This window comes from Chiloscyllium punctatum, chromosome 24 (assembly GCF_047496795.1).
Source record: "Chiloscyllium punctatum isolate Juve2018m chromosome 24, sChiPun1.3, whole genome shotgun sequence".
NCBI lineage: Eukaryota > Metazoa > Chordata > Chondrichthyes > Orectolobiformes > Hemiscylliidae > Chiloscyllium > Chiloscyllium punctatum.
The window spans coordinates 81,661,348-81,688,654 of record NC_092762.1 but is presented as its reverse complement, the minus strand read 5'-3'; the positions used below and the strand labels follow the sequence as shown (position 1 = coordinate 81,688,654).

At 40.7% G+C, this 27,307-nt stretch overlaps 1 protein-coding gene across 1 annotated transcript in view; it reads right to left on the bottom strand.

The window, feature by feature from the left end:
- Positions 1-382: 382 nt before the first annotated feature.
- The window catches only part of LOC140494432 (semaphorin-4E-like), a 74,183-nt gene continuing 47,258 nt past the window's right edge, over positions 383-27,307 (bottom strand). Inside the window, exons 8-15 of the mRNA XM_072593615.1 lie at positions 21,285-21,433; positions 19,415-19,590; positions 14,160-14,316; positions 12,811-13,033; positions 8,423-8,538; positions 8,172-8,338; positions 7,947-7,999; positions 383-1,909 (exon numbers count right to left, since the gene is read on the bottom strand). Of these exons, the coding sequence (XP_072449716.1) occupies positions 1,116-1,909; positions 7,947-7,999; positions 8,172-8,338; positions 8,423-8,538; positions 12,811-13,033; positions 14,160-14,316; positions 19,415-19,590; positions 21,285-21,433 (1,835 nt within the window). The 3' untranslated portion in view covers positions 383-1,115. The remainder of the gene's footprint in view (positions 1,910-7,946; positions 8,000-8,171; positions 8,339-8,422; positions 8,539-12,810; positions 13,034-14,159; positions 14,317-19,414; positions 19,591-21,284; positions 21,434-27,307) is intronic.

Below are 27,307 nucleotides of genomic sequence, written 5' to 3'. Positions count from 1 at the left end.
TTGTCAAGCTGTTTTATGTGCATGAGCATAATTTCATTACTTACCACATGAAATCCCAATCAGTCTGATACTGGCCTTACTTAATAACAATATGTGTACATTCTACCCTGTACAACTCAGCTAAATGCTGACTAACTATGCTATTGTGACTGCTCAAGAGTATTTTGGGGTTACTCTGGGACCCCAAAAGATTCTTTCATGGTTTTAGACTGCAGGGCCATGTGACTGTTCAGCTTCAAAGGATATAAAAAAAATACAGAAATTAGGAAAATAATTTAAACTAAAATGTAACAATTTTAAAACAGGATAACAAGAAAGATATTGACGTGAATAATATAAATATGTTCAAGAAAAAATGAGGAATACAATGATAAAGCTGGAATATAAAGAGGCTTACTGGACTTGAGAATTATGGTACTAGGAACATTTGGGGGGGGGGGGGGGGAATAAAAATCATTATGTTTTACATTACAATGGTTTTCACCAAAGCCATTCACAAGAGTATAAAGCTCAACAAATGTGTGGTCACTGTGGATTTGATAATATGACTGTTAATATCAGTAATACAAGTATGCCATAACAACAGGGGAGAAAACAAATTAAACAAAAACAGAGTAAGACTGAATCACAGCAGCATAGATATCATGTGGTCCTTTTAGAATAGTGATGGGAAAATTCAGCGAATCCATGCTCCCAGAGGATAGCTACACAGAATGAGTCAGAGAGTTGGAAATTGTATTTTTATTACCAATCCATAGTGCATTCAATTATGGTTTCCTTGCTGGGAGTGCTGGACTACTGAGTTAACTTATAGTACCTTTTCAATATAATGTTTTAGTATTTGAAAATTGTAGAATTTTAAATGTAAAATGATATAAAGTAGAATTCCATATCTTTTGTAAGATCTAAGTCTATGATCTGTTGTTGAACGTATAACTTATTTTCTCACATTAACATTAGTCCAGATAAAGTAGCTCCTTTCAAAAGGATGTGCATAAGGTTGCCAAAGGCGATGTACAGGATAGGAGAGTTAAAAAAGATCCGACAGCATTGCCCGGTACTTCTCACACAGCAATTCACACTTTGAGATTTCTTGAACCATTAGTATCCTGTCCTTATGCTTTTGATTCAGTGTGATCCGCATCAATATATTCTAACTCATCAAGGACAAACAATGGCCTTGCAAAGCTGGAGTTAGCGTTTTCTAGTGGTATAGAGTTATTATTGCTATTCTTCTCAACTGAACCTTCACTCACAACAGCAGTAAGCGGGAGGTCAACATTGCTGACTGCAGCTTCTAATTGAGGGGGCTTAGGTGATGGTGGTTTCTCTTCTAATTGTTGCACTGAGTTGTTAGGAAGGGCTGTTGGCATTCTTCTTGTATTTCCATTCCTTGATGGACGTAAAGGCAAGGGCACATGACCTTTATAAAGATTCCATGCTAGGAGAAGTATGAACATCATGACAAAAAGTACCAGGAAACCCTTTAATGTAAATTCAGTCTGAAGGTAACTCCGTGTCATAGACAAGTTACCCACACGAACAGTATTGCCTGCAGAGATTGGCACAATGGAAATTGCAGGTTTATCATCAGTAAGTGCTTCAGTTGGAATTGGTTGTTGACCCATGTAAGATCTGTGCACAGAATGGAGGAGGTATCTTGCCGTGACTTGCCCAAATGATTTCCCAGCCACTGTTTCAACAGATCTGCAGTCATATTGTCCTTCATCTGCTGCAGAAACATTATATATTAATAGCCCACCAGTGAAGTAGAGATATTTTGTATTTGTTGCTGGAATCACACTAGCATTTCGTAACCATTGAATGTGAGCCAAGTTAGATGTCGACCGGCAATCCAACATAAGATTGTTTCCAGGAATAATGTTTCGGATTTCTGTTTTCAATTCTTCTGAACAAATAAAAGCAATATGTGTTAACAATAAAAATAATATCACTGTTGAAATACTTAGATTTTTAAAAATTTTGAAGACTACTGTACATTTTAACAGGCATTTGCCAAATACACAATAGGTGCAGGAGTAGGCCATTCAGCCCTTTGAGCCTGCGCCACCATTCAATATGATCATGGCTGATCATCCTTAATCAGTATCCTGTTCCTGCCTTATCTCCATAACCCTTGATTCCACTATCCTTGAGAGCTCTATCCAACTCTTTCTTAAATGAATCCAGAGACTGGGCCTCCACTGCCCTCTGGGGCAGAGCATTCCACACAGCCACCACTCTCTGGGTAAAGATGTTTCTCCTCATCTCTGTCCCAAATGGTCTACCCCGTATTTTCAAGCTGTGTCCGCTGGTTCGGCACTCACCCATCAGCGGAAACATGTTTTCTGCCTCCAGAGTGTCCAATCCTTTAATAATCTTATATGTCTCAATCAGATCCCCTCTCAGTCTTCTAAACTCAAGGGTATACAAGCCCAGTCGCTCCAGTCTTTCAGTGTAAGGTAATCCTGCCATTCCAGGAATTGACCTCGTGAACCTATGCTGCACTCCCTCAATAGCCAGAATGTCTTTCCTCAAATTTGGAGACCAGAACTGCACACAGTGCTCCAGGTGTGGTTTCACCAGGGCCCTGTACAGCTGCAGAAGAACCTCTTTGCTTCTATACTCAATCCCTCTTGTTATGAAGGCCAGCATGCTATTAGCCTTCTTCACTACCTGCTGTACCTGCATGCTTACCTTCATTGACTGCTGTACAAGAACACACAGATCTCTCTGTACTGCCCCTTTAGCTAAATTGATTCCATTTAGGTAGTAATCTTCCTTCCTGTTCTTGCCACCAAAATGGATAACCATACATTTATCCACATTAAACTGCATCTGCCATGCATCTGACCACTCACCTAACTTGTCCAGGTCACCCTGTAATCTCCTAACATCCTCCTCACATTTCACCCTGCCACCCAGCTTAGTATCATCAACAAATTTGCTAATGTTATTAATAATACCATCTTCTATATCATTAATATATATTGTAAAAAGCTGCAGTCCCAGCACTGATCCCTGCGGTACCCCACTGGTCACTGCCTGCCATTCCGAAATGGGGCCGTTTATCACTACTCTTTGTTTCCTGTCAGCCAACCAACTTTCAATCCAAGTTAGTACTTTGCCCCCAATACCATGAGCCCTAATTTTGCTCACTAACCTCCTATGTGGGACTTTATCAAAAGCTTTCTGAAAGTCCAGGTACACTACGTCTACTGGATCACCTTCCTCCATCTTCAGAGTCACATCCTCAAAAAATTCCAGAAGATTAGTCAAGCATGATTTCCCTTTCATAAATCCATGCTGACTCTGACCTATCCTGTTACTACTATCCAGATGTGTTGTAATTTCATCCTTTATAATAGACTCCAGCATCTTTCCCACCACTGAGGTCAGACTAACTGGTCTATAATTTCCTGCTTTCTCTCTCTCACCTTTCTTAAAAAGTGGTACAACATTAGCCACCCTCCAATCCGCATGAACTGATCCCAAATCTATCGAACTCTGGAAAATAATCACCAACGCATCCATGATTTCTCGAGCCACCTCCTTCAGTACCCTGGGATTCCAGCAACAAATACAAATCTCTTTTTTGAATATGCAGTTTTCAACAGGTGAGCATTATAAGGCCATTGGACTAGTGCGTGCAGCGTAGATGTTCTTCCCAGTGAAGGGCCGCTAATTGACAATCTGCAAGAGGAAACCTGTCCAATTCTCTTTTCTTAGCCCAATGGTTATGAAGCTATTTATATTATTTCAACTTTATATTAGGCTTAAGAAGTTGGCAATTCAGTTTCTACAGGTTTGTTCAATTTGGGATTGTTTCAAATGCACTATGTGGTGCTGGAAAAACACAGCAGGCCAGGCACCATCCGAGGAGCAGGAGAATCGATGTTTCGGGCATCCTGAAGAAGGGCTTTTGCCCGAAACGTTGATTCTCCTGCTCTTCGGATGCTGCCTGGCCTGCTGTGTTTTTCCAGCACCACATTTTTCAACTCTGGTACTCCAGCATCTGCAGTCCTCATTTTCTCCAAATTGAACAATCCCAAGAAGCAATAAAATAATTAGAAATATATCTAACTCAGTCAGAAAAACAGCTTAAAAAGTTGTACAGCTAAATGATACTGTTCATTCTGCAAATTAAATTAATCTATTCACTCACATGTCTGACAACTGCTTGCCGACTTACTGAAGAATTTATTTCCAGTTAGTGGTGAAATTGTACAATATATTTAATCTCATTCACATACCGCCTTACTCTTATTAGCACAGGAATAGATAATTCAGCTTCTCAAGACTGCCCCAACAATCTATAACATCATGGCTGACTTGCCCCAAGCCTCAACTCCTCTTTCTTACCAGTTCATCATCGCCCTCAACTCCCCGATATTTCAAAAATCTATCCACCTCCGCTTTAAACTACTTTCAGTGGTCCAGCTACAACTCTCTGGGAGTTCAGAATTCTAGATATTCACTACTCAGAAAAGAAATTCCCTTGTCTTTGGTTTTAAAACAAGTGTCCCTTATTCAGTAACTATGTCCTCTACTTCAAGAGTCCCCCATTAGTGGAAAATCTTTTCAACATTTCCTTTGTCAAGTCCTCTCAGGATCTTCGATGTTTCAATAAGACTTGATTCTTCTAAATGCTAATGAATAAAGGCATAACCTGTTTCATCATTCTTGATAACCCCTTCATCAATGGAAACAGTCCAATGACTTGGTTGGTCACTGGAAGGAATTAATTTGGTTGGTGGCAGGGAGCAGTAGAAGGGAGGGGGAGGGGCTGGGAAGGGAGGTTATTTGAAATTGGAGAGCTCAATGTTGAGTCCTCCAGGCTGTAGGCTGCCCAGGTGGAAGATGAGATGTTGTTCCTCCAATTTGCACTGTGGTTCATTTTGGCAATGGAGGAGGCCAAGGATGGTCATGTCGGAAAGGGAATGGTTGGAGGAATTGAAATGGGCGGTCCAGATGAGACAGGTAGACCTGCCTTTCTTCCAACCTAGTTTACTGCATCAGGTGCTCCTGGTGTGATCTTCTCTACTTTGGGGAGACTGAATGTAAACTCATGAAACGGTTCTCTGAGCATCACAGCTGGGCCAGCAAGGGCTGACCAGACCACCTAGTCACCGTCCATTTTAATTCCTCTTCTCACTCTCTTTCCGACATGATCATCCTTGGCCTCCTCCATTGCCACAACGAACCACTGCACAAATTGGAGAAACAACACCTCATCTTCTGCCTGGGAGCCTATAGCCCAAAGGACTCAACATAGAGTTGTCCAATTTCAAATAACCTCCCTTCCCATCCCCTGACTCCCTTACAGCCCCTACCCCTCCCTTCCACCGCTCCCTGCCACCAACTGGATTCATTCTTCCAACTGACCAACCATGACATTCCCTCTACCGTCTTCACCTATCCCCACTTCACCACCCTACCCCCGCCAGTCCCTTTAACTGTAGCTCCCCCAAGCTCACTGCCAGTCCTGAAGAAGGGTTACACCCAAAACGCCGACTTCTCCACCTCCTGCTGCCTGGCCTGCTGTGTTCTTTCAGCCTCCTGCCTGTCAATTTGGATTCCAGCATCTGCAATCGTTTTGCCTCTAACCAGTGTTTAAAGACCAGCATTCACAACCTTGACAAATGCCATACTGCACAATGACATAGATAATCAATATACAAAACACCCAGATTTAAACTCAGCCACAGATTATACATACGCTGTTCGGTTTGTTGACTTAAAAAGAAGTCCCAAATTTCAGCAATGCAGTCACAGCAAGCCACGTAAATCAATAACTGGCAGAAGTAAAGATCCTATCTTCCACCTACTCTAGTCCAAAGCCATCCCCAACACTGAGGAATGCTTTCATTTGCCTTGACCCGCACTCCAGAACTAATCTTTTTAAATACTGCCTCTCAAACTCTATTCCACTTTCATGGTTCTTGGTAAAAACATTTGATCACTCTCCTTCATATCTCTTTGACTGGCCTTGTATCCTTTCTTAATTACAGCTATGCAAAATATTTTGAGACATTTATCAATATTAGATTAAATTCCCATCAGTATGGAAAGAGGCCCTTCGGCCCAACAAGTCCACACCAACCCTCCGAAGACTAACCCACCTTAGACCCATTCCCCTATTCTATTTTTATTCCTGACAAATGCATCCAACACAATGGGCAATTGAGCATGGCCAATTCACCTGAGCTGCACACCTTTGGATTTGCACTTGTTTTACGTGCACTACTTTATCATAAATTGTTGTAGGCACTTCTGATTTAGTGCAATATCTCCACTATACAGCAGAGGGGACAAATGTGTAGTTTAAGGTTAATTCTCCAGGCATTGATTTTCCTGTCAAAGATCAGCTTCCGGTTTTGCAATGGTCTATTGGTTAAGGAATACATTAGGAATTTTGACTGCTACTGACAAGAGCCCACTACTCTCTAGATTTAGAGAGAGAAGATCTAATTGAGATTTATAAGGTGCAAAAGGGGATTGACAAACTACTAGTAGTCAGGATGTTTCCTCTTGTGGGGCAATCTAAAATAAAAGATCATAGTTTTAGGATAAGGGTAGCAGATTTAAATCCAATGAGGGGAAATTAATTCCTTCAAAGGGTTGTAAATGAGGGGCAACTTTTTCCACAAGAGGATGGTTCTTATGTGGAATGTACTGCCAGGAGAAGTGGTAGATGCAAGTACAGATATAACATTTAAAAGACATTTTAGTTAGGTACACAAATCAAAAAAGGTTTAGAGGGGTATTGGCCAAATGCAGGCAAGTTGGACTAGTTCAGGTTGGGAAACGTGGTCAGTATTGAATGAACTGGACTGAAGGGTTTGTTTTGTGCTGTATGACTCTATGACTGATCCTTGTGGCATTCCACTTGTTACATCTTTCTATGTGTTAGAGTGAGATCCTTTCTTTTTAAAAGAGGCCATTCAGTCCACTGAGTCTACATCAAACTCCTGAAGTGCATCCAACCTAGATCCTGTCCCACTACTCAATCTCTAATCCCACATCATCATGGCTAATTCACCTAACCTCATATCCCTGGACACTATGGGGCCATTTAACATAGTCAATCGACCTGACCTGCACATCTTTGAACTGTGGGGGGAAACCCACACTGACACGGGGAGAATTTGCAAACTCCACACCGTCACCCAAGGCTGGAATTAAACCCCGGGTCCTTGGTGCTGAGAGGCAGCAGTGCTAAACACTGAGCCACCATACCATCTATTTTGTAACAACTTTTCATATGACACCTTATTGAATGCCTTCTGAGAATCCAAATACACATCTACTGATGCTCTTTTATCAAATCTCTTTGTTGTATCCTCAAAGAACTCTAGCAAATTTTATCAAATGTGATTTCGCCTTTCACAAAAGCATGTGCTCTCTGTTTGTGTTTACCTTTTCTAAACATCCTACTATTCCTTAATAATGAAGTGGCATTTCCCATTTTACACGTTAGGCAAACTGGCCTACAGTTTCTTGCTGTCTCCCTCTCAACTTGGAACAGGGCATCACATTAGTTTTCCAATCTGCTAAAATCCTTCAGGAATCCAGTAAGTCTGGAATATTTCAACCAATGCCTCCACTATATCACCAGTCACTTCCTTTAAATTCTTGGATACAGGCCATTAAGCCTTGGTGACTTGTCTGCCTTCAGTCCCATTATTTTGTCAAATACACTACTCCTCGTGATACAGAAAGTTACAGGACTTTTTCTCCCATTAGCACCTTGCTTATCTGATGTCTTTGGATGATTAGAAGTCTATGGCATTCAATTACCATCTGTTATTCTGTACACAGGAATTTATGTTCACGTAAGGCACAGCATTACGAAATAAGCAGCACAATATATCAAAACATTAAATTTTTGAGGGAAACGAGAAGAGCGCAACCCATTACTGAAACTGTAAATAAGGAAATCATACCATAGGTGGAGCATTCTGAAGGATCTCCGTTCTCTATATTTTGAATTAAGTTCCTAAGGAATATAAACGTAAACATTAAAATGGACCATAGACTATTATTTGTTGGTGCAAATATATCTTAGGTAAATGAATCAAGATTGTGCAGCAAACTGTCCTGGCCAAATTAGCATGATACATTTAAACTTTCGCCTTATAGATACTCATATTGTTGCATAGTTTACTTACAGAACACCAGTTTTTTTCTTTGAAATGTCAATACAATGCCTTGTATTTTTGTCCCATGCACAGTAAGGGTCTCTTGCCAGCACACAGTCCCAACAATTAACATACTGTGTGCAAACAGCCACAGGCACTTGTACAACTTGTGATGGAGATCCAATGTATAACTGACCCTATCAGAGAAAAAATACAATTACAAAATTGATGAAATATATAAAGAAATGCATGTTAAAAGTGAAAAAAATCACTTGTTTTACCCTTTGCGAAGAAAGCTGTAGGTTTTCAACTGGTTCTGCGGAAATAAACAGCTGCACCTGCTCAATAATAAATGTTTCTGTCTTCAAACTGAGTGTCTTATGCAGGTATCCACTGTCTGAAAAACAGTATATTAACTTTTTGATCAACAGTTTTATGAAAACCGAAACAATAATATTGTGCAAGATATACAATTATAAATTCTCACGTATTTTTTCCAGAAACCAATTAATTCACCCTACTGATACAAATATGAAAATTGTTTAAAACTACAATGAGGAGGAATTAGAATGTAATGCATTAGGAAGCCAATGTCTAGTCTTGGGTTTGGTCCATTTCATGGGGTGAAACTTTCTTCTTACTCCTTGTTATAAAGGATCTATATGAAATGATGCGAGTATTAACTCTAATTCCTTTTTGTTTGGTGATACAATTTGAAAGCTCACTCAACTTGTGGTGATCAATTCACCATATTCACCATTTTTAACAAAACATGTACAATGTTAATAAAACAAATGTTGCATCTTTTGAAACTAGTGTAAAAATATGTCTCAAACCTATCAGCAACCTACCAGAGCCAGGTGAAAAGTTTCAAAAGAATTTTGCAATCAAACTGTAAGAAAATGCAAATCTGCTGTGTACATTGTCAATGGATCTGTTAAATGAAAAAGTTCTTTTTCTGTTACTGTGGACCCATTTATTAAGAACAAACTAATTTTTTCGATTTTATCAAAATTAGAAGACTAGAAGAGAGAAAAGAATTGACAAATCTCTATGAATTGGCTTCTGTGCAGTGTTACGACATGTGGTAAACACTCCTGCTTAATTTAAAACAGCAACGCAGAAAAGATTTATCCTGTGCAGTAATCTGAAAAAATTTGAGAGGCCAAGCACTATTTAAAGTAAAAATTAACAACTTTATTTCTTAAAGTATAACAGAGAATAATTAATTAACAACTATTTACAAGTCCGCCCTCTAACCTATCTTTTATCTTACCATTTTACAATACTAGTCTGATAAAACCCCTGATTAAGATTTACAAAACGTCTTATCTCAAAACTAGGCAGCTTTCAGTTTTCTCTGTATTCCTGTCTTCTTCGGGATTCTGCTTCACAGGTTACTGATCGATAAAGGTACCTTTAAGAAAGCTATTTTTCAGACAGTCTTTACATGCTGCTATCTTGGCAGTTCTCCTCTCAACTGTTCAATTTCCCCAGTCTTATACTGCCCAAAGCTTTGGATTATGTCATTGGCTTTTAGGATCGTCAATATACTGGATCCAAACTGGATTGGAGTTTGGCATATGTTTTGGGGTATATTTAGACTGATTGGCCTAATTCAAATCTGTTTTTGTCTCCAGGCAACTAACTACCCCAGTAGCTGGACCATATGTTTACATTACATCCTATTGAGAACACTTGGTGCTGTCTCTACTATCTTTTTACTCTCTTAAAGGTACAGCACACCTACATTGTCATAACAGCAGTGACTCTTGTGTCACTCATGCCATTCCCTTTGCAGGTTTCCAGACAGATTAAATGAACATTTCACATCTTTAGAGTTAGACAGCATGGAAACAGACCCTTTAGTCCAATTCATCCATGTAAACTGACATCCCAATCTGACCTAGTCCTATTTGCCAGCTTTTGGCCCATTTCCCTCTAAACCCTTCCTAGTCATATACCCTTTGAAATGTCATAATTTTACCAGCCTCCACCACTTCCCTGTTCCAAACAGACACCACAATACAGCCCCCTTACATTCAATTGCTCATTTCAAATGGATCTATTAAAATGAAAGCTGAACACATTTGGAAGTTTCTGCACGCTCAATGCATCTGCAATTGCAATTTCAGCCCTGTTTGATAGCCATGCACACCTCAATTGTTTTGTGAAAAATGCCAACTATCAGCTAAACAAAATCAAGTTCTTCAGTGAGCATGCTCATCATTACCAGATTTCCCCAGAAAACTTTGAAAGAAAATGACCACTGTTATTCCAATCCCAGTATTGCACATGTAAAATCATTGTGATGTACCAGAATAAATTGAAACAGAAGTAGTAACAAATGGCAGGCGATTTTTCTTGTATCATTGAACAAATGACCCCTCAGCTTCAGGTCACAAGAATCCTGACATAAACTATATCCAGAGGATGAGAATAGAAGTAACATTTATCACTTTGAAAAGTGTTTGGAGGAAGCCAAAGAAGTTGCCAGGAGTGAAAGTAAGTTGTGGGAAAGGCTGGCCTTGTGTTTTGGCATTTGTGAAAATAAGAACGAAATAAAACAAAAAAAATTCCTTCAACCTTTGTCCCTTGTGCATTGATATTTTCCAGAGGCCCCATCTATTGGGCCCTTCTTCACTTCATGCTCTCAAAGGCTCCTAATATACTTCATACCAACTGATGTCCCACACCTAACAACTTTTGTCTTTTCACCTTCCAAAGCAATTTAACCACTATCTACTATGGCTTTAAGATCCAAACTGGAGATCAAATAAAGGTCTTAAATATATATATGAGTGAACTATTTTTTTAAAAAGCCTTAATAATCCATTCACTGCATTTAACTTCCTTGAATTCCATATTAAAAACAAGTTTTGCATTTATGGACACACTTTCAGGACTTTACAAGCACGTAGAGCTTGATTACCTCAGAAGAAGCCAATTCACCTAGAAGCCATGTCCCACCAAAAAGCACATCTAATTGGAGTACAGAGATACGAAACAACTACTTCGTATTTACCCAAAATATGAAATAGCACTTCATGCTACAAATGAAAATTCACAATACTTAAATGAGGCATTTTCAAATTCAAGGAAGATTAAATGTTTCCATTTACAATTAAGACAAACTTGAGACACATGGACAAAACAGCTGAACTCAGGAGGGGAGGCAACAGTGACTGCCCTTGTCATCAAGGCAGCATTTGACTGAGTAAGGCATCCAGGAGACTTGGAAAACTTGAAGTCCATTGGATTTTAGTGAATACTCTCCATTGGTTGGAGTCATACCCAGCACAAAGGAATATGGCTGTGTTTGGAGGTGATTAGTCATCTCATCTCTCAGACATTGCTGTAAGAGTTGCTGAGAGCAGATATTTCTGAATCAACTATCGATAAATTATGAACTTCTACTGCACCACAAGGTCCTCCAGAGTTCTTCAGGGTAGTATCCTAGGCCCAAGCATTTTCAGCTATTTCATCAATGTCCTTCCCTCCATCATGAGGTTACAGATGGGTTGCTAAGAAATACACAGTGTTTCATACCATTCTCAACTCCTCAGATACTGAAGCAGTCTGTGCCACCAAGTTGGAAGACCTGGAAAAATCCAGGCTTGGGAGGAAAGTGACATGTAATACTTATGTCAAACAGATGCCAGGCCATTTCCAATATAAATCCAAATACTTCCCCTTGATATTCAATGGCATGATTATTGCTGAATATCCCACTATTCAAACCTATGAGTTATAACTGACCTGAAACTAAACTGGACCAGCCTTAGTAACACTGCAGCTACACAGGTGGTCAGCTAGGAACTAACAGTTAACTCAGCTCTTGACTCTCCAAAGCTTGTCTACCAGCCACAAGTAAGGAGTTTAATGGAATATTTTGTTCCTGCCTGGAGGAGTAGTAACAACAACCCACAACAAACTGAACTCTGTTGAGGACAGAGCAGCCTGCAAGGTGGAAGTGGGTACGGCAGATGGTGGCGATTAGAGTCAAGATTAGAGTGGTGCTGGAAAAGCACAACAGGTCAGGCAGCATCCGAGGAGTAGGAAAATTAATGTTTTGGGCGAAAGCCCTTCATCAGGAAGCCTGCATGGTGTATCCTATCCACTGATGATATGGAAATAAACTGGTTTCATTGAGACTTGAAGAAAGGGTACACCAATTGAACAATGCAAAATGAGTTTTAATCTACATTCTATGCTTGTCTTAGGCATGCTTAATGCTTAAAATAGAGTTTTAAGAATGCAAAAATATTTAATTCTCTAGCATTTATGTCTCGTATCTTAGTGGACGCAAGCACAGCCAGCTGGGAGACGAGTTACTTCCTTAATGTTACTTTATCTTCAAGATATTCAATCTCCCCAAATATCACAGCTTGTTTTACTCACATAAATCATTCCCCTGCAGTTCAATGTTAGCTAACCATTGTCATTGGTTGTATGTCAGATATAATGCAATGTTTCTCTAGTTATTCTGCACATTTTCTTTATAATTTAGTTTCTGAGCCGGTAAGCCTCACTTTCTCAAGAGCCAATTGGTCCAAGTGTAATGGCCCTTTTCTCTTAGTCCTTTCAAAGAACAGTAAAAATGTAATGCAAATATACATTGTATGAAACAGGTTCTCAACAGTGTAGTATGTGCATAAAAATATTTTACCTGTTCCCAGAAAAATTATATCATATTCTTTTTGATTGGCAGCAACAACTCTATCCACAACAATTTGGGTGTACTTTGTTGCCTCTTTAATTAACTTTGGTTGATTGTTGATAGGAGTAACGACATCATCCATCAAAGGATGTTCCCTTACAAACTGGAGTGTTGTGTCTGGCAGATCTAGAGAACTCTTGAATCCATTTGAACGAATTTTATTGTTGATACACTTTGAGAAAAGAAAACTGTATTAGCTGGGCTTTCAAATTTAATGCATACTGAACTTCCTGGAGATAACATGTATGAACTTTACTCATTAAACAAAGAAAAATCCACTATTGTCAGATATATTCCTTTTTGTCATTATATAATTTTCTTGCTTCCTCTCCCAAACGTTAGTATGCAAGCCAGAGGTTAGTTTCATAGGTGTCAACAGATTCCACTGCAAGAGCCTAGATGGTGACATTTGGCTGGCTATTTGGCTGTGAAACCAACATAACTGGGCACAAATCTTGATCTCACCAAACAGTCACATATTTCAGCCAAATATGAGGAGTTACTGGCCAGTATTCAGGAGTTATCATGATGGCCACTAGGCATATAGAACAGCCCTTTGCTCATTTCATGACCAGACCTGCAACTTTCATGGTTTGTAGAATTTTATTTGGGGGGGAAGCTCTACTAAAATGATTAAAATGCTTTTATGAAATTAAATTATTAACTGTTTTGAGCCTAGCCAAGTTGCATAAATCACAAAGTTCAAATCACTCAACTGGAAAATCACTGAGGTACACTTTATTGAAACCGGCTGTGATGAGAATGAGAATCAAAAGGTGCGTTTATTAAAAGGATATCCTAAAAGACTCCTCACTGTCAAAAATTTTTTAAAACTTCCCTGATCTATACACGAGTAGCTGATTTCAGCTGAATGAATGGCTGGGGAAATAAAAATAAGCACTGCACATAGAGCGGAATAAAAACCATCATAATTGCAGTTCCTGATATCTATTTAGTGACCCTAAACAAAATCTTCCTAACAGAATGTGCCAGAATTTGGATTTATCTTCATAGAATAACACCTACTTATGTGGGGCTGGGGGCAGTTCCATGACTAATGAAACTATAGACCCAGCATGAATCAGTACCTTTTAGAGAAGAAAAGAAACAGGGGAAGAAACTACATGTCATGATGATTCAAAGCCAGAGTCAATTTTATCATCTGAATAGCCTTGCAGTGAAATGAAACCATTACTGAATTTTTAAAAAAGCTGCATGGAAAGCACAGAGATGTACTGCAGTTCTAGGTTACTTTGATAAACTTGCTGGCTTTTAAAAACAAAAGATTTAATACTTACAGCTCCAGGACGAGGACTGGGGACTGTTCCTCTGTACATCACCCATTTGACTTCAGACTGTTCTACCATTACATGTGATTTGTATTTCCCTTCATTGAACACTTCCTGAATTTTTTCCATACTGAAGGCACAAATTGCAGAAATGTCCTGTTTTCCCCTATGTAAATAAGAATTTTGAGTTATTGCTTTTTTAATAGGACAAAATTAACAAATGCTGATACAGACATATATATATTCCCCTGGATTATAAACCTTTCCTTTCCTCCTGTTGTGGCCAAACAAGTGGCTGCCAGTTTTGTGGACATCCTTGCATATCCAGCATCATGCTCATTGGTCACGAGACAACCCACAGAAAACAATGATATCACAGTTTGGATACACAAAAAACAAGAGGTCACAGTTACTGATAGACTGTTTTCAATTATTAAATCAAACTTATTTTCTTCTATAAATTCTTCTCAGTAACTCGATGTGGTCAGCATCTGCTTCCATGCTGTATGACTATGACTCTAAATAGAACCATTGAATCCCTAGTGTGGAAACAGGCCATTTGGCCCAACAAGTCTACCAACCCTCCGAAGAGCATCCCACCCAGACCTATTTCCTTACCCTATTATTCGACATTTCCCCTAATTAATGCACATAACCTCCACATCCCTGAAAACTACGGACAATTTAGCAAGGAAAACCCACCTAACCTGCACATCTTTGGATTCTCAGTTCTTCGAGTCTGCTTGGCCAATCAATAGGATCACGGCTGACCCTCTAGCTCAATGACATAATCTTGCTTTCTCCCCTTACCCCTACACATTTCTTTCTTGAATATATTCAGTGACTTGCTCTCCTCAGCCATTTGTGGTAGAGAATCGCATTGGTTCATTTGAGATGAAGAAATGTGTCCTCATCTCAGTCCTAAATGATCTAACAACTTGAGATGTGCCCCATGGTTCTGGACTCTCTATCCAGGGGAAACATCCTCCCTGAATCTAGTGTGACCAGCTATGTTAGAATTTTAAACATTTCAATCAGATCCCCTTTCATCCTTCTAAGTTCACGTGAATACAAGGCCAGTTGAACCAATCTCTCCTCAAAGCTCATCCTGCCATCCCTCTATCAGCCTAGTGAACCTCCACTACACTGCCTCTTATAAGAAATATATCAACACTTAGGTTGAGAGACCACAGCTGCACTCAATACTCTAGGAGTGGTATCATCAAGGCCTGTAAAACTACAGTGAGATATCTGAACTCAAATTCTTTTACAATGAAGCCCAACACAGCACTTGCCTCCCTAACTGCTCCCTATACCTGCCTGTCTGCTTTAACTGACTGGTGTACAAGGATCCCTTTGTACCTCCATACTTATTAATATATCACCATTTAAATAATGCTCTGCCTTTCTGTTTTTCACACCAAAGTGTATAACTTTGCAATTAGCCATGTTGTACTGCATCTGCATTGAGTTTGCCCACTCACTCATCTTATCTAACCACCTTAAAGCCTCTGCCCTCCTCACAATCCCATCCATTTTTGTCAAATCAGCAAAATTGGAAATTTTGAATTTGGTTCTCTCCTGCAGGTCATTTACATATTGTAAATAGCTGGGGTCCATGCACTGATCATTCCCATAACCCACTAGCCACTGCCACTTCAAGTAAGACCCATTTATAAAACGTTTATATACACTGTATATAAGATCTTAGTTGGGCAACACTTTGGAGTACTGTATGCAGTCCTGGTCACCATTCTACAGGAAGGATGTGGAGGCCCTGAAGAGGTTGCAAAAGAGGTCTAGCAGGATGTTGCCCTGATTAGAATGTATTGGCTATAAGGAGAGGTTGGATAAATGTGGATTGTTTTCACTGGAGCATCAAAGGCTGAGGGATGACCTGAAAGAAATATATAAAACTGTGAGTGGCATGGATAGGGCGGATAGTCAGAGTCAAATACTAGAGGGTGTATGTTTAAAGGTGTGAGGAGAAAAATTTGAGGGAGTTGTTTTTTTTCCCCCACAGAGTGGTAGGTGCCTGGAACCTGCTGCCAGGCTAGGTGGTAGAAGTAGAAACATTAGCAAAGTTTAACAGGCATTTAGACAGACACACGCACAGATAGGGAATAGAGGGATATGGACCATGTGTAGGCAGATGGGACTAGTTTAGAATGGCATCATAACTGGCACAGACATGGTGAGCTGAGGGATCTGTTCCTGTACTGTTCTATGTTTCCTTCTCTCTGTCCTATCTATCAACCAATTCTCAAATACAGGAACAGATCACCATGTCTGTGCCAGCCATGATGCCATTTTAAACTAGTCCATTAGTCTACCATTGGGAATCTTATCAAACGCCTTACTAAAATCCATGTATACGACATCAATAGCCCTTCCTTCATCTTCATCAACTTGGTCACTTCCTCGAAGAACTCTATTAAGTTGGTAAGGCACGATCTCCCCCGCACAAAACCATGTTTCCTATCACTGATAAGCCCATTCTTTTCTAAATATAAATAGATCCTATCCCTCAGTACCTTCTCCAGCAACTTTCCCACCACTGACATCAGGCTCACTGGTCTGTAATTACCTGGAAAATCCCTTCTACCCTTCTTGTACAGGGGGACAACATGAGCAAACCTCCAATCCTTCGGCAACTCACCTGTATTTAATGATGCCACAAAGATATCTGTCAGGGCCCCAGATATTTCCTCTCTTGCCTCCCTCAGCCACCTGGGTTAGATCCCATCTGATCCAGGGGATTTGTCCACCTTAACAACCTCTAGCCTACCCAACACATCTTCCCTACTTATGTCAATGTGATCCAGACTAATCAAACTTCTATCTCTAATCTCAACATTCATCGTGTTCCTCTCCTCAATGAACACTAATGCAAAGTAATCATTCAGAATCTCACCCATTCGCTCAACACACAGCCTTCTTTCATTATTCTTTAGTGGACGAATCTTTTCTCTAGTTACCCGCTTGCTTCTTATATAAGAATAAAATGCTTTGGGATTCTCCTTAATTCTGCTCACTAAAGCTATTTCATGACACCTTTTCGCCCACTTGATTCCTCGTTTAAGAGGAATATTCAGCTTCCTATTAGCCAGATATTGAGAATTTGGCATGGAGGTCAGAGCAGATATCCTGTCACTTGCTCAAAAGAATACCAGGCACCAACATCTCAGGGCAAGCTGCATGGTAATGGTCACATGCGCTTTATATCCACACATATTTGCATCCAACATATGCCAGCCTCTAGGAACCCTCTTGACACATCTCAGATTCACTTACAGAATATTTCTGCACTTCATTGATGTAGTTCAGGTCACGTGAGCAATACTCATGCTGCAAAGTAACCCTGTGCTCATGGGCTGGACCAGGCACCACCCTCTTGAACTGTCCCACCTGTCCATCTTCCTTCCCACCTATCTGCTCCATCCTCCACTCAGACCTATAATCACCCCTCCCCACCTGCACCTACCAATCACCTTGCTAGCTACCTTTCCCCTCCTATTTATCTCTCAGCTCCCCCACACATTCCTGACAAAGGGCTTATGCCCAAAACGTCAACTCTCCTGCTCCTCGGTTGCTGACTGACCTGCTGTGCTTTTCCAGCACCACACTTTTTGACACTTATCTCGTGCATCTGCAGTCCTCACTTTCTCCTTTCATACAATGTTCAATTAATCTCAATGTTCACAGCAACCCTGTCTTGCAGTGCATTGTCTTTGTACACTGTGCCCATCAGCCAGAGATACCAGGCTCACAGTACTGCTGCATTGTCTTGCCATTTTAGCACAGACACAAAGCCAGGAAGGTTTTCATAGTTGACAACCATCCTCACCAAGTCAAAGAAAATAGTCTTTGCTCTGGGGGTCCCTACACAGTAAATAAAGGGCAGCTCCTGTCTAGCGGCTTGCACACAATCAGCCAGCCACTTGGGGTGGTCACAGTAAGGTTTCTCTACACATTAGAGTTGAGGAGCCAAATGTTGGGCTACCCATCATTCGTCTAGACTCTTTCTACTGTGGGGTCTTTTCTTCCTGAACGACAGACAGGCAGATATAATGGGAGAAGAAATTAGGTGGCACAGTTGTTACGCTCACTGCAGGTGGTTTGTTGTCCTGCGCTAGTGATTAGGGAGTGCAGAGGACATACAAGGTTAGTTGTGTCAGGAGTTGAGCTGATGAGAGTGAGAGAGTGCAGGCAACAATAAGAATGGTAGAGTGTAAGCCTTGATAAGAGGTGGCTACAGAAGCTTACACAGAATGAATGTGAGATATCAGAGAGAAGATAATGGCACTCACACTGGTGGAATGGAGGAGACTATTGACTTTCTTCTCACATTTCTATGCAATCCTTCAGACAGCTGAGACTGCACTGACCCAGCAGGACATCTTGGACCAGGCTGGCATGATCTAGTGTCATGGACTCTTGTACTTGTTGTGAGGGAAGAGGGAGTCTTACGTGTGCACCACCCTGTCCTGGAGGGCCCCCAAGTTCCCTTGTCTGCCAATTCTAGGGCAAATGCCAGGAATCATACAGGCAAATGGATTAAATTCTTGTCCAAGTGGACAGCAGCCTTTTAAAGATGGTATCACTGCCAGTGATGCCAGTCAATTTTCCAATATCCTCCAGGTATAGCAAGCAATAAGACATGGTGGAAACTGGACAAAAGGGACATCATGCTGGTGGATAATTAGTTAATGAGGTGAGGTTGATAAGACACAACGATAGCACTGCTGGATCTCATGCTAAAAAGTCATCCAAAAAATATTCAACTCCACTGGCACTTCACCAAAAATACTTAAGGGTCAGTTCTGAATATTTTATTATATAAATGCAACACAATAATCATTTGGGCATGTTACCAGCAAATAGCTGAGTCCCCACAGATATTACCTCAGTAGAAATGAGGCTTTGTTTGGATAGCAGGAGTAAATAAAGAGGAATTTTTTTTTGAAATTGAATAAATGGTCCAATGTAAAAACAATCAAGCATTTCCTGTACAGCTAAAAACTTTTTTGCTTCAATTTTGAAATATTAAAAAAAAGCCCATTCAACATTTTCGTTAGCATCATGTCCAGTGAATGCCACTGATGAGTCCATCAAACACAAGTTAAAATGACAAAAACAGCTGTTGAGAAATACAACCACTGAGGACACTGATGTATTTAAACTTTCGTGACAAACTAGGATTACACAATCTTGGACGACATCATTCCTCTGGATTGTAAGTACGTAATTTTGTTTCGTCCTACCACTGAGAAATAAAAACTGCATAGAAAATGTTGTTCCTCCAGTTTGATGTATTCAGCATGAAAACATCTTGAATGACGTTAAATGGACATTTCAAGTCTGGGGAAGAGCACAGTAGGCTGGCTTTCAAGAAGGTGGTCCATTTCCTCTGGAGAATTCGCTGACTACCACGATCACCCTGAAATGAAAAACAATAAGCAAACATCAGCAGAAGCTCATTGTATAACTGACCAGTAGGTAACATATCCAAATGTCCAATCTTGGCCCAGGGTATTGCTTAGCATGCTTGGTGGAGCGATTCACATTTAAGAGTGCTGAGGTGGAGAAATGGTCCAGCAAATAGGAGGAAAAGATCAGTGATATTAACTTCCATAAAGTCTCTTCCACCTGTCTTAAGAATGGGGTGAATAGAATGTCCAATGTGATTTAGAAAATAAAATTAATCAAGAGTCCCATTTGGTTCAGTGGGTACTAAACATTATGGCACTTAGTGATGAGGAGACCATCTCTGATGAAATGTGTCAGCTCATTGTTAATCATTGGTAAATTTTCAGTTGCTAACTGGCCTACTCTGTGCTTTCAGCACTTTGTTTTGAAAAAAGTCTACTCGGTCACAGATTTACAATCTAGTTGAATAGAACGAAGAAATTAACTTCAAAATAGTTTATTGACTTCTGCACATTTTTTAGCACATTCTTGTTTGGATTAAAATAAATTCAGTCACACATTTATGATTTAGTTTAATGTAATTAAGCAGTTATCCTGAAAACAGCTGCAGTGACCAGTTGTATCTACTGGGAGGAACAATTCATTTTTTTGGAATGTATACAATCACTTCAGTCCCTTTTGGTTGGGTGGGTATACTTGAATTCAACTTTTTGTGTTACTTAATCACTAGCAACAGAAGATAGACTTCTCAAGAGTCAAGATCACCCCTATATTCACCATTTTCTTCCTCACAGTGAACCTGTTATAAGATCACTTATACTGCTAGTAAATATAATAAGAGCAATGTGTGCAATCAGTGCAACTCTGAAGTTTAAATTACTCCACCAGGCAATCACACACAACTACAGGATGCTTTACGGCTTTTCTTAAAAAGGGATCTTGTTTAATTATCGGAGGGATATTTGCTGTTGTTGGTTTTCCTTCTTTATTGAAGTTTGTCATTTCTTATATGCAAATAATCATCTGTTGTGCATTCTAACATTGGTTGTGAAGCCTGAGTGATAAATCAAAACTGTACACTTTTGCACAGCATACAATGGATGAGTTGTCTGATTTTATTGGACTGCCCGGTATTTCTAGCTTGCCTTATGTTGTTAGCTGCTTATATTCTTCGAAAGGAGGGATATCAATGCTGGGAAATTGAGCATTCAGCAACTCACAGGTGTTATACAGCAAGATTAGATGCAGAATAAAGTTTTATTTACTCAAACACAAAGACCTGTCTCAATTCTAAATGAGCTCTCCCCTTACCCTACATTCTGGGATTAGTGGCAATGATATAAAAAAGAACTAAACAAACACAGAAACTGCTAGAGAAACTCAGCAAGTCTGGCAACATTTGGGAAGAAAAAAAAGAGTTAACATTGAGTTTGACTTGGTTTGGTTTAGTAGCCATGATATTCAATTAGGGACAAGCATGAATGCTGTGCATCCATACTGAATTAAAACGGAGCTGTAAATATTCAACTTAACTGATTTAGTGGACTGAGGTCAGTTCTGTCCCATCAGTCAGGGCTTGATTTACATGAATGTCCAGGTGTTCAATGCAGCGCATGGCAATACTATCATATTGCTGAGCATATTAAATCATAATTAAATTCTGCCACAGTAGAATTTTATAGACTACCTTATGTCAGCACCTACCTTACATACTCGAGCAATTCTTGAAACCACAAGTTTATTGTAAAATTCAAACTCAACAGCAGTTTCACTGAAGAAAAGGTAGATCTTATCATCATCGCCATCAGCACTTTCACTCTCTTGCACCACATCCAAGTGAATGAAATTAGGATCTGTTTTTTTTAAAAAAACACATTAATCCAACAATCCAGTGATCAATTTATCAAAGAAAAATGATCAGCTCCACAAAGGGAAATTTAGAGTACAGAAGAGGGCATTTCGTACTTGAAACATTAATGTTTTCCACACATGCTGCCAGATCTGAGTTTTTTCAATACTTGGTGCTTAGGAAATCTGCAAACTGTATAACAAGTTGATGATATTGTGTAGACAACAAGAAAGTGTGCCCTGAAACACAACACTTCAAAAGATGCAAATGTGGCAGTAATGTTATAGTGTTAGCAAATATAAACCCAGTTCTATATTTCATAAATTTTTTTTTTTACAAAGTATAGTATCTGGTTCAATCCAAAATAAGTATTTAATTCGTAAAATTCATGTAATTTGTTGCTACTAATATAATTTATGGTCTTAGACATGAGTTCCCCAAGTTAAAAAAATTAGACAGTGTAAAATGTAGATTTGATCTCCCCAGTCTGCCCAGTTTCCAATCTCAATGCATTACCAGAGGTGATTAAATAGAAACCAGGCATCTACACACAAGAAATGCAAATAAAGGTTGAGGAGAACCATCACTGAGTCACTCATGTACTAGCTAGTGAATAAATTTGAATATTTGGGAGACTACCAGTTGGTTATTTGATCAGCTTAGCATGTACTCTCAAGCAAGCCAGGAAACTCTTCATAATTTAACCTCGAGTAATCAAGCAGCAAGACACTTAGTTCAAATCTTGCTTGGATTGATCCATTGTATGTTTTACCCTCAATCGTCTGGGAAGTAATTTATTGGGGAGGGATTTAATCATGCTCTTGGGACTGGAAATTGGAGTATGGGACTGGAGATTAGTGACACAAATGGCCATCCTGACCGAGGAAGAGGAGAGAGAAATAGAACCCATGGTATGGGCTCAAGAAGGGAATCGCGGAGGATTAAAAATACCTTCTTTGGAGATCAGTTTAAAGAGAAAGGGAGACGTAGTATGCGAAAGACAGTACCCAATTTCAACAGAGGGATGCAGGGGATTGCAGCTGGTAATTGAGGGGTTGACGGAGGATGGATTATTGGAGCCCTGCATGTCCCCTTACAATACCCCTATTCTTCCAGTAAAGAAATCGGACGGCACTTACCGTCTGGTACAAGACCTGAGGGCGTTGAATCCGCCACCCTGTGGTCCCTAACCCCCATACACTATTGAGTAAGATTCCCTATGACCATAAATGGTTCAGTTTAGTGGATCTAAAAGATGCCTTCTGGGCATGTCTACTGACGGAAGGAAGTAAGGAATAGGTTTGCCTTTGAGTGGGAGGATCCAAAGACAGGACGAAAACAACAGTTCAGATGGACAGTTTTCCCACATGGTCAGGTGTTGGAACAAGTCTTGGAGGAATTCAGTAGTCCCGAAGGGACTACTCTGTTACAATATGTGGATGATCTTCTGGTAACAGGCAAGAGGAGAGACAAAGCAATAGAGGCTACAAACAAATTGCTAAGCTTTCTGGGACAACAAGGATTGAGGGTCTCCAAGAAGAAATTACAGTATGTAGAAAAGGAAGTTCAGTATTTGGGACATCTAATCAGTAAAGGAAAATGAAAAGTAATCCCAGAAAGAATAAAGGGAATCGTGGAAATGCCACTGCCCAAGTCCAAAAGGGAGTTGCGGAAATTCTCGGGGTTAACATGGTACTGTAGATTATGGATAGACTCATATGCACAGAAAACAAAGAAATTATATCTGAAACTATTGGAGGAAGTACCTGAATTATTGAATTGGACAGATGAAGAGAGGAAATTGGTCGAAGAACTAAAGAAGAGCCTGATCCATGCCCCTGTCCTTGTATTACCCTCCCTAGACAAGCCCTTCTACTTGTTTGCCACAATGGATAGGAGAGTGGCTCTAGGGGTCCTAACCCAGAGATGGGGGGGGGGGGGGGAATGAAACAATCTGTTGCCTACTTGTCTAAATTACTAGATCCGGTTTCAAGGGGTGGCCAGAGTGTGTGCAGGCAGTGGCAGTAACAGCCTTATTGGTAGAAGAAAGTTGGAAATTTACCTTTGGAGGAGCCCTAATAGTCAGCACTCCACACCAGGTACGGACCATATTAAATCAGAAAGCAGGACGATGGCTCACAGACTTTAGGACCTTGAAATATGAGGCAATCTTAATAGAGCAGAATGAACTCGTGTTAGTCACAGATAGTTGCTTAAATCCGGCCACATTCCTATGGTAGGGAGAGGGGGAGGCCCCTGGTAATCCAGTACATGACTGCCTTGATATTATTGAATATCAGACGAGAGTGCGGATGGACTTAAGGGACACCCCGCTGCATGCGGGAGCTTGTTTGTTTATCGATGGGTCCTCCCCGACGATTGAGGGTAAAAGGCACAATGGATATGCTGTAGTAGACTGGATAGAGGGAAGTGTTATCGAGGCCGGGAGGCAGCCCAAACTTGTGAACTCTATGCCCTAGCAAGAGCTCTCAGAGCCTTACAAGACAAGGAAGGAACGGTGTATACAGACTCCAAATATGCATTTGGAGTGGTGCACACCTTCGGAAAAATTTGGCAAGAAAGAGGACTAATAAATAGTCGAGGAAAAGAACTACCACATGAGGAATTGATAGAACGAGTACTAGAATCCCTATTACTCCCGAGGGAAATAGCGATAGTTCATATAAATGGACATCAAAAGGGGAATGATCCGGAAGTAAGAGGAAATAGACTGGCCGATGAGGTAGCTAAAGAAGCGGCCCTGAATCCACAAGGAGTAGCGATATACTCCCTAATACCTGTAATTCCGGATCCTCAGGGTACCCTGTTGTTTACTGCAAAGGAGGAGGAGGAACTAAAAGACTTAGGGGCTGCAAAGACAGTGGTTGGATGCTGGATGTTACCCGATGGGAGGGAGATGTTGAATAAAATAATGATGCAAGAGATTATGGCTGTCCTACATCAGGGGAATCATTGGGGAGTGCAAGCAATGTGTAATTTAGTCTTAAGGAAATATGGATGCAAAGGGATATATACGATAGCCAACAGATATGTGAGGGATGTATAACATGCAGGAAGGAAAACAAGAAGGTGCTAAGGAAACAAGTCCCAGGAGGGAGAGAACCTGGGCTATGACCATTCCACAGCATCCAGGTAGATTATACCAAATTACCCAGAGTGGGAAGACTGTGATATATATTGGTAATAGTTGATCATTTATCTGGATGGGTGGAGGCGTATCCTCTGGCCACTGCCACCGCAAGTGGGGTGTCCAAGATAATACTTGAACACATAGTTCCCAGATACGGGATAGTGGAGTTTATAGATTCGGATCAGGGCACTCACTTTACTTCCAAGGTACTCCAAGGAACGATGAAGGGGTTAGGAATCTCCTGGGAGTTCCACACCCCTTGGCACCCACCCTCATCAGGAAAGGTTGAGAGAATGAACCAGACACTCAAGAGGCAGTTATCTAAATTAATAATAGAAACCAGACTCCCTTGGACTGAGTGTTTACCTATAACCCTCTTGTGAGTACGGACGGCCTCAAGGAAAGATTTGGGGCTGTCCCCTTATGAGATATTGTTTGGCCTGCCCTACCTCGGAACAAAAGGGGAACTGCCAATCCCAGAAACTAGAGATTTGTTCTTAAAAGAAGTATATACTGGGCTTGTCCTCCTCTTTGCCTTGCCTCAGGAAACAGGGTTTCTATTATTAATTTAGATAACTGCCTCTTTAGTGTCTGGTTCATTCTCTCAACCTTTCCTGATGAGGGTGGGTGCCAAGGGGTGTGGAACTCCCAGGAGATTCCTAACCCCTTCATTGTTCCCTGGAGTACCTTGGAAGTAAAGTGAGTTCCCTGATCCGAATCTATACATGCCACTATCCCGGATCTGGGAACTATGAATTCACTGTTCATCCTATCCACCTGGGAGATTGGGTCCTAATTAAGTCATGGACAGAAACTAAATTGCAACCGGATTGGGAGGACCGTACCAGGCTCTTTTAACTACCGAAACAGCGATAAGAACAGCAGAGAAAGGCTGGACTCACTACATTAAGGAACCAGTGAAATCCCCGGTTGAGAAAGAAGTCTGGACTGCCAAATCAATGCAAGAACCACTGAAACTCAGGCTAAAAAGTCTTGAATGACTGATTATATCGTGGCGACAGGAGTGCTGGATGTTTTTTTTTATAGATTGCATGTAAAGTCTCTCAGTGCTTCAATACTATTGTAGAATGCTGGGGATGCTTAGGGTTATGATATTAGCTCTCTTAGTATTGGGATTTTGTCAGACATCATCTTCATACTTGTTATTAACGGTCCCAGAGTCTGATAATCTGCAAGTAATAGACGCCGATGCATGCAGCTCAGTAAATTGTGGGGATGTAGATAATCAGAGACAGTCCAGCAGCTCAGAGATACATCTTAAGTTCTTGGGGATGGCCTTGGGGATGGTGTCTTGGTATACTGGTCTTGTCACAGTACACCAGGCCCCCTTCCGACCAGCTCTCGATTGTTCCGATAAAAAGTGTAACCCAATATACTTAACGATAAAGAAAACCACATGACACAAAGTGATTCTCGGGGGGGGGGGGCACCTGTCAGGCACAATTAAATGAAACATTTGGGATAGAAATGAAAACAAACGGGAAGGATTTCTCGGGCTGTTGTTTCCAAATTAGCGTAGGAAAGGGGAAACGGGCAGAACAACTGGATAATAAGATACAAGATTTCACCCCTCCCGAAGACCCTAAGGTGGTAATGCCTGGGTTGAATGGGTAAAGTATACTGTAACATGTCTGAATAAGAGCAATTGCTATGCATGTGCCTCTGGTAGACCAGTGGCCCAGGTCATCCCCTTTTCCGCTCGAGTGGAAGGGAGACAGGAAGGGCATGAAATGTATGATAGCCCTTGATAGCCCTGTATCAGGATAAGACTGCATGGAATGATAGGAACTTTACCTCCCTATCTCTAATGTTCCGTCCCGTGGAGAAGAAAGACTTAAAAGCTCCCCTACGTTTTCAGCTGCAGTCGGAAATCACACGTTGTGTGTACGGAGACAAGGTACAAATCCGTCCAGAGACTCGGAGGAGCTGAACTTATGTATAGAAATTGATAATGTCACCGAAACAGACAAGGGAGAGAACTACTCAGCACTGAAGGTTCCCCGAGCGGACCTGTGGTGGTACTATGGAGGCAAAATATTGAGATCCACCCTACCTCCAGATTGAAGAGGGATTGTGCAATTGTACAATTGGCAATTCCATTCACCTTGGCATTTGAAAAGGTGAAGATAGCAATAAAAAGAGGGATGAGTAAAAAACCATTATTAGACACCTCTTTTGATGATAGGATTTATCAATACCCTATAGGAGTTCCTAGAGGGGTACCGGATGAGAACAAGGCTCGTAACCAGATTGCAGTAGGTTTTGAATCGGCTCTAATCTGGTGGGTAACGATCAACAAGAATATGGACTGGATAAACTATATTTTCTATAATCAGCAAAGATGCATCAATTACACTAGGGATGCAGTCAAAGGCATAGCAGAACAGCTTGATACAACCAGTAGAATGGCCTGGGAAAACAGAATGGCCTTAGATGTGATCTTAGCTGAAAAAGGGGGTGTATGCGTGATGTTAGGAGAGAGCTGTTGTACTTTTATTTGAAATAATACAGCATCTGACGGGTCAATCCCTCGTGCCTTGCGAGGATTGACCACCTTGGCGGAAGAACTGGCTGAGAATTCAGGAGTAGACATATCACTCATGGGATGGCTGGAATCATGGGTTGGGAATGGAAGGGAGTGGTAGTCTCCATCCTCACCTCCCTGATAGTGATAGCAGGGGTACTGGTAGCAATTGGCTGTTGCAT